Genomic DNA, 9,097 nt, shown 5'->3' with positions numbered 1-9,097 from the left:
TCAAGGTGTGGACTGATGACGGTACAGGAGATAATTATACTACACATGAGCAAAATAAGAGTGAAATGTAAGCCAAATACTGTCGTAATTGAAACAAGCCATGAAACTCAAACCGATTATGACAGCAGCAATCCAAGCTGACAGATTTGAGACAAGATTACTGTTCACATGGCCAACTGTAAGTTGCATGCTCAAGAGTAAGCTCAGCGCACAGCTTGGCCATATTACAACCGGAGGGCCGAACTCACAATGTGGTATACAAAGAGATCCTTAACAAATAATTATAGGCATATTTTCCCTCAGGTTTAATTTTCTTCTTAATAAAAATTTTAATGCAGTACTTCGCCACTGCGAAGCGCGGGTATTTTGCTAGTGTGTATATATATGTTGATATGTATATATATATGTAGATGTGTATATGTATATATATATATAGATATGTGTGAATATGTGTATATGTAGATATGTACAGTATATATTTATATGTATATATGTCTATATGTGTGTGTGTGTAGGCTATATATATATATGACAGCAACACTCATAACAGTGACAAAACAATTACATTGACAATCATGTTATGTTATTTTTTAAAATGTTTCCTTTTCTTTTTCATAACTTCTTTAACACACTACTTCTTCACTGCGAAGCGCGGGTATTTTGCTAGTATATATATATACTGTACATATATACACACAGTCATGCTCATAAGTTTACATACCCTGGCTGAATTTGTGAAATATTGGCCACTGCTTGGAAAATACAAATAATCCAGGCAGAAAGCTTTCCTTCTAATTAGGGTTGTGCTTATATGAAGCAATTTATTATCACATAATTGTGTGGGCCCTTTTTAAATCATAATGATAACTGAAATCACCCAAATGGGCCTGATCTAAAGTTTACATGCCCTTGAATGTTGGAGCTGATAATACACACAGAAGTTGACACACACAGGTTCAAATTAAGGGTAATTAAGGAAGAGTGTCCACACCTGTTACCTATTTGATTGTAATCCATGTCTGTGTATAAATAGTCAATTTAAATTCATGCAGAGCTGCACTGACTGCTGGATACCAAGCCATGGGGAAAGCAAAACGAACTGTCAAGGGACCTGCGAGAAAAGGTTGTTGATTTGTATAAATCCGTAAAAGGAATTTAAAAAGACATCAGGAGATCTGAAAATGCCCGTCAGTAGTGTTCAGACTCTGATAAAAAAAAAGTGGAAAGTTAGAGGTTCGGTTGCTGCCAGGCCACGGTCAGGTACACCAACCAAGATATAAGCCACAACTGCTGGGATCATTTTTCGAGCTACCAAGAAAAACCCACAAGCCACTTCAGCTAAGATACAGGCTTCTCTGCAAACAAGTGATGTTGCTGTTTCAAGATTCACAATAAGGAGGTACTTGAACAAACTTGGGTTTCACGTTCGAGTTGCAAGAAAAAAGCCTTTACTTTGCCACAAAACAGCCCACTTGTAATATGCCAAACAGCACCTAAACAAGCCGTAAAACCTCTGGAACAAAGTCCTTTGGAGTAATGACACCAAAAATGTACTTTATTATCACAATCATAAACACTATGTAAGGAGAGGATCTTACAAGGCCCATGACAAAAAGTACACCATCCCTACTGTGAAGCATGGCGATGGATCTCTGATATTCTGGGGGTGTGTGAGCTACAGTGGCACAGGTAACTTGGTGAAAATTGGTAGCAAGATTGTAAACTAGTAAGCACACCTATATATATATATATATATATATATATATATATATATATATATATATATATATATATATATATATATATATATATATATATGCCTGATGGGGCAATGTCACTAATGGTACCATCTCTGTTTTCCTCTAAATTGCTTAGAAGACACATTATGATGGCAGCTGAGTCCCTCCCACATCATCCTGTAAAGTCCAACCTCTTCCAATTGGAACCCTATAAGATCAGAAATCCCTGGGAGAAGGCATCTCAGTTACATTTTAGGGCTTCCTGACCCTGACCTGCTCAAGAGATCTTAATTCACAGAGAAACTGAGTTGGCTAAAAAGGCAGCAAAAGCGTCTTTTGCACCACCAAGTCCTTATTTTTGATCTCATTAAGCAGGGTGGCTTGATTGTCACTCCAATTATTCTTTATTACTCTTCAACTCCTTAAACAGCATATTGGATATAATAATACAAAGAGAGTCTTCAGATCTGGAGATAAGGAGGAAATCAAGTGGGTGCAGTCAGAACTGAGGAAATACCTCCATGAGTGGAAAGCCCACTACAGAGCCAAACCTGAGCACAAATTACAGCAGAAAAATATGAAGGAAGTGCGGAACTGGATGAGACTAGATAGATTAGATTAGATTAGATTAGATTAGATTAGATTAGATAGATAGATAGATAGATAGATAGATAGATAGATAGATAGATAGATAGATAGATAGATACTTTATTAATCCCAAGGGGAAATTCATCTATGTATCACTGGCTACAAGCAGGCAGTAAAACTGCAGAGACAGACAACAAGAACAGAGCTAATAAAATGAACTAGTTCTTCAGCAAGTTGGACTCATTCTTGTCAGTCTAACCCTCCCCCAGCACTGCTAGCCTCTGTGTACAAGCTGATGTGGTTCCGGAATCCACTGCCATCTGCATCCTGCACCTTCTACTACAATGACATCACAACTGTGGCCTCCAGGCCACTTCTGAACTGTCTTTCTTTGCAAATCAAGTAAGGCGAGAGCTGAGTAAGCTGCATGAACAAGGCTGCATTTCCAATGTTCAATAATAATAGGTCTTTGCAGATTCATTTTCACCTAATCAATGTATACCAGGACCAGTACTCTTCATACATCCCAGTCAATATTAGCATGATACTTGATTTTGTGTTTTTTTGTTTTTTTTTTTATTGCCTTCCATATTGACTTGGTTCTCAGACAAGAAACATACACTATAAACCATCAATGCTAAAAACTTGTAATTTACTTATTTTAGCACAAAGCAATATCATCTCTGACCATTTACAAAATCAGCTCCATTTTCAGGTTTAGGGTCAGAGTATTGTTATCATCCCTTGTATGCTGTATTTCGATATAAGATATATAGTATTATATACCCTGTGGTGAGCTGGCGCTCTGCCCGGGGTTTGTTTCCTGCCTTGCACCCTTTGTTGGCTGGGATTGGCTCCAGCAGACCCCTGTAACCCTGTAGTTAGGATATAGCAGGTTGGATAATGGATATTATTATATATCTTGGATATAATAAGACATATGTATGAATAGAAATTTTTAGTTTTAACTTATGTAATTGTGTTTTGTTTTTTTATTTTATTTTTGAATTGTAAAAGTGCACCTAAATTTTGTTGTACAATGTCTGATTGCTACAATGACAATAAATAATTTGGTTTGATATATAATCTACTTTTTTAAAACAATTAGATACCTGAATGAATGCAATATTTAAACAATCATGTGTGGTTCAGTCCTAATGATGTTGCTCCTTTTCCATTAACCTGGCTGTGGTCACAGGTTTGTGTAAAAGTTAATATGGTTGCCCTTTTAAATTTTGTACCAAGAATCTTGATCTCATAGTGGATTCTTTTGAACTCTTTTAAAGCACAATAGAAATGAGGTGGGGGGAAAAGGCTTTCGAAACAGATGATCAGAATGATGAAAAGAGCTCAGTAAATGAGATAATATGTGCTAATATGGCCCTAAATTGACATCTAAAGATTTTTTAATAGAGTAACATGCAGTGTAGACCCTGAGATCTGTTTTGAAATATAGAACATTTATGCAGTAACCCAATCATAAAATGACATTTAAAACAAGACAAAGTGCTGCAGTACTATTAATATTAGTCTTATTTATATGCATGTGGTTCATTGGGTAGTGAGTGGCATATTTTAATTTGCGTTTTTCAACTTGCTTTTTAAATTGCCCCAGATAAATCCCCAGGTGTCCCCTTCATTGCACTGATCAGTTTGCATTTTTGATCCCGCATTATTCTCCAGTTTTCACTGTTAAACGCCCTATATTGTGCATGTTCTTGACGGCACTATATAAAATGTACCAACATTGGCATAGACTCATTCCATTTTTACCTATTTTAGTTCACCTTATTACAGCAATATTGCCCCGCCCCCCATTCCTACCTAGATAGATGAATCCTGTTTGTTTGGTTTTTTTTTAGATTACAGAATCCGTCTTTTAACTTTCACCCCTGTTTTCCACTTGGTACAATCTACTAGATGAACACGGCCGAGTGTGTGTTGGGGATCCCCGCCCTCTCTGTGCCAAGTCGAATTGTGAGGGGCGCCTTAGAGCCGGTGAGCGTCACTCGGGAGTCGTCTCAGTTCGCTAGACTACACGTCTGCCTCTGGCCTCAGTTTCACTCGTGCAGATTAGCGGCGCTGCCAGGGGCCGGAGTTCATGGGTAGACACAACTAATCCAAGCACAAGCAAATGCTCGATTTGGAGCAAACCTACTCAATCGGCAATCTAATTTGCTGGTAGGAATTAAAGTGAAAGCTCCAAATGAGACTGATCATGGGCAGCAGACGGCGTGACAGCCAGAGGCTCTGCTCAATTGAGCGCACCAGTAAGCAGCTGTCAAAGGGACTTGGGCCGAAGGAGCTGTCCAGTACTGAAAACGCAGGTAAATCAATGCAATCGCTACCAGCATGGATGCGCCTCTACTTCTACGGAATGCACGGGATTACACTGGACATTGTCATTTCTTCCATGCAGAGGTTTTTGAGCACCACAGATTTCAAAATGCTGGGGTTTTCCTCGCCTTATCTTTGTCTTGTCCACTGCGTGACTCACTTCGCGCTGGAGAAGATCTATTTACAGAAGAAAATCTTCCACGGTCGTCCCGTTGTTTTTCATTTTATTTTTTACCCGTCGGTGTACGTCGGCATGCAGATCTTGGTGGGGAAAGCCACCGGCTCCACAAATGACGTTAAGAGCGCGTCCGCGGCTCACCTCGCCGTCCAGTACCTCATGGCGCTCTACTATTCAGAAGTGTTCCTCAAGAGGTTCCTGCGACTGCAGTATCACGGCGCGGCCAAGGAAAGTCCGGCCGCGCTGCTCCAAAGGGCTTCCCAAGGACTGCCGGACATCGTGCGCTTCGCCTTCTTCGGCATGCACGGCTTTATGGACGAAGTCTTTTTCACTTCTTTTTTTAACCTGGTGGAGAAAGCTGACCGATCTCTGATCGGCCACTCGTCCCTGTGGTCATTTTTAATGTACGGGAGCTGCAGTTTCGTGGTGGAAAAGCTCTATCTGTACCTTCATTACAGGCGAGGCTGGGGAGCCTGGAAAAGGCTGCCTATTTATATCATTTTTGTTTACGCCTGGGAATTTTCCTGGGGATTAGGACTCCGGCAGTACAACGCTTGTTCCTGGGATTACTCGCACTATCCTTTGAATTTTAAAGGACTCATCACGTTAATGTATCTCCCCGGCTGGATTTGCCTCAGTTTGTACCAGGATATGCTTTCTAATGTCCTGCTTCGCGTCGAATGGTCCAAAGGCAAAAGCTCGGTGGGTACCGCAAATGGCCGGTGGTGAAGGGGGAGAAGACGAAGGCCTGAGGAAGACTGTGACAAACATGGGGAACACAGTTGCCGCTGCTTTAAAAAGAGTGTTTATCGTAAGAGCCAAATAGTCATTGTTTGTATTACCAGCCATCGTCTGTATTTCCGTGTTATCGCTTCCTTAACTCCGATACCATTTTAAACCGAGCACATGATTCGGCCAGCAGTAGAAATCGCCTTTCTTAACAGATTTAATGACCATTCTTCTCCTTTTTGCACACAGTTACGACGTGTCCTTTTTTCATGTGATCTGGAACGTTAATATTTTTTTAATGGAAGAAATTTAGAAATTTTCTAATGTTATTTTTTGCAAGAAGTCTGGGCAAATGACATTCTTACTTGGAGTTATAAACAAGTGTTAGAACGTGAAGTTACCTATGAATATACAATTGATGACAAACTATTACAATAACAGACAATAATTTTACCTATGAAATGTCATAATTAGTTTTTATTTGATGCCAAAGTATAAGTTTTAACAATGCATCTCAACAAACCACATTCAAGACTGAACTAATTGCATTTAATTTGGGGGCAGCATGGTGGCACAGTGATTAGTGTTGCTACATCATAAATCCATACTCCTGGGTTTAGAACCCTGTGTGGAGCTGGTATGATCTCCCCATGTTTGTGCAGGATTTTCCATACACAACCACCCACCAAAAACGAAAAAAAAAAAATTAAGTTAACTGGAAAAAATAAACTGGACCAGTGTTAGTGAGAGACAGTGATTCTTGAGGGTAAATGCCTTTGTATGCCCAAGGCTGCTAGGAGAGCAGTAGCTCTAAAAATTAATATGTATAGTTGACTTGTAAAACATATAATTTTAAACCACCCCTTTCAGGATTGATTCAGTGCTTCCAGAAATTAAAAAAGTATTAAAGTTAATTTATTTTTTAACCCAATATCTATGGTCGTAGAAGCTAGATGCAGCCCAAAGTGCAAGAAAAGAAGCAAGCCTGGACATGGCAAAATGTGTAAAATATTTTCATTAAAAAAATTCTAAATATATTTTTAGACTAAGCTATAAAGCCTTAAAATACATCACACTTGTAACTGTGTAATGAACACACTGAGGTTTAGAAAATAGATGGGTGGATGGATGGAAAACATCATCAATTCCTTTAGTAATAACCATAGAGTACTAATTAGTACAACATATTAGCACTAGGATACATTACATGTTAATCATCCTACTTTAGTTTGTCTTCCTCATGGTGATCTGTTTTTGTAAAGCTCTCCTCCTCTTCTGTGCTGATGGTGAGGCCCAACTTTGACTTAAAGAGCGCTCAAGTCAGGATCACATTCCTTGCTCACTTTGCGAGCCCAGGCAGGCTGCTTAACTTGCCTACAGTCTGAATGTAAGATGACGTAGCACTGTAAAATGTTTTATTATACATTCAGGAAACAGCACTTTTGAAAGACGTTTTATTGCAAAACAGCTTAGTAAATAAAGCAACTTTAATATTTACTAATGTTTTCATTATCAAATGTACTCTTTCATAATTAGTAATTAATGAGTAGGGAAAACCAGAAACATTCTCAGTTTTAGACTGTTTTGAAATTTCAGCCTTATACGAGATGTTAAATAATCTATATAGAAAATTAAAACAACAAAATATTGTGATTCAAAAGCTTCACTAGGTGAATTTCACTAAATTCTAATAGGTGTTTAGTTCAAGTCTAATGAAGAATCAATACATCTACTGTCTTATAAATAAATATAGTATACAAGGTTTATATTTTACTGTGATATTATAATTTTTGTGCACTATGTAACATGATCAAACTGATTTTGCACAGCAGACTAACTCTTACATTTCCATTCCATAATACAGTAGATCATTGACACAAGTGTGCACCTACACTAATGCAGGATGTATAGTTTCAAAACAGAGCACTGTTTAAATGAATATTCTTGAAGTAGATTTAATAACAGTAGAATTTTCTCAAATTGTGCAGTGTGGGCTGGAGAGTTCATTAAAAATGTAGCCATATCACACTCAAAATTGTAGCGCATTTGTTATGAATGCCACTGCCGATATGCAACTCCATACATACAGTATATACAGTTAACGCAGTTTGTATGCAATCATTTTTACTGTGCTATATACATAACATGACAACACTGATTGTATTGTTTCATAAATATTTTTTACATTTGTTTATTGAGAATCTATGTTTGTACTAGGCAGTAGGCTTTTAACTTTTAAGAATAGTAAATGGGTCTCTTGCACAAATATGGATTTTACTCATTTACATTCCTGCAGAATAACTTATTTAAGCATAAATGCGTTCATAAAGTAAATGTATATGACTTGACAATATACAGTTTAATATTTGTTTTATGTTGTTGAATCACAAAGTTGTCTTATTAAAATGATAAAACAACAGAATGATTAGTATCAATACAAAAAATGGATTTTGGCGCATGTTGACTTGAAAGGCTTTGCCAGAAAATACTACACTTCCAAATATTACACTATTCAACTAAGCAATACTTTTTATGGCACTGACTTTTTGATGAATTTATCTAGCCATATTTATTACCTTTTCACATTACTGACTGAATTTCAATTTACAATAGAAGTTTTACTACTTCTCCATACCTTTTTGAAAATAAAATATATCAGCATTTAAATCAAATAGGAAATGTGTGCTTTGTGTCTTTTTTTTTTTTGTGGTCACATCTGCAACATTCAATAGTTTTATTTTAAATGCTGTCATCATTAGGCTAAGGGTCTGCGCTGGTATCTAGATGGTTGCTGGTTTGAATCCCTGTTACTGCCAAAAGAGATCCTACTCTGATGAGCCCTTGAGCAAGGCCCATAACCTCCAATTGCTCCAGGGGTGCTGTAAAATGGCTGACCCCTGTGCTCTGACGCCAAGGGGTGTGCAAAAACTAACAAATTCCTAATCTAAGAAACTGTATAAGGCAAAATATACACACACACAATAAATATATTTAAAATTACTTAATTTTCCAGAAGCATTATAAATGAAAAGTACTCAATCACATTAATTAACTTGACAATGATTAAATGTTTTAAAATGTTGCCCTATCAATTTTTCATTAAACTGCAATAATTTAGAGATAACTTCGAAAACTCATGAAACTGCTGAAACAAATACTCAGCAAGTAATTTTCATAAATAGTAATGTGGATAACTTCTAATAGTTGATTTATCTCCTCTGGAGCTTTCTAAACACATACACATAAACACACACAGTCACTAACACGTTTCCTACACGTGATTGAGATCTGGGGAATTTGGTGGCCAAGTCATTACTTTCAACTCTTTGTCATGTTCATCAAAACATTCTGGAATAATTTTTGCAGTGTGGCAAGGTGCATTATCCTGCTGAAAGAAGTCACTGCCATCACGGAATATTGTTGCCATGAAGGAATGTACATGATATGCTACAAATTTCAGGTAGGGGGTACATGTCAAAGTAACATCGACATGAATGCCAGGACCTAAGGTTTTCCAGCAGAATTT

General features: G+C 37.5%; 1 protein-coding gene across 1 annotated transcript; it reads left to right on the top strand.

Annotated features, from left to right (window-relative positions):
• The first annotated feature begins 3,360 nt into the window (after positions 1 to 3,360).
• LOC120533981 (transmembrane protein 229A) lies at positions 3,361 to 8,893 on the top strand. The gene has a single exon (XM_039761157.1). The coding sequence runs from the start codon at positions 4,534 to 4,536 to the stop codon at positions 5,569 to 5,571; it is 1,038 nt and encodes a 345-aa protein (XP_039617091.1). The 5' UTR covers positions 3,361 to 4,533; the 3' UTR covers positions 5,572 to 8,893.
• Positions 8,894 to 9,097: the final 204 nt, after the last annotated feature.

The sequence above is a fragment of the Polypterus senegalus genome, chromosome 8, assembly GCF_016835505.1.
Source record: "Polypterus senegalus isolate Bchr_013 chromosome 8, ASM1683550v1, whole genome shotgun sequence".
Lineage (NCBI taxonomy): Eukaryota > Metazoa > Chordata > Cladistia > Polypteriformes > Polypteridae > Polypterus > Polypterus senegalus.
This window is presented reverse-complemented; position numbering and strand designations above follow the sequence as displayed.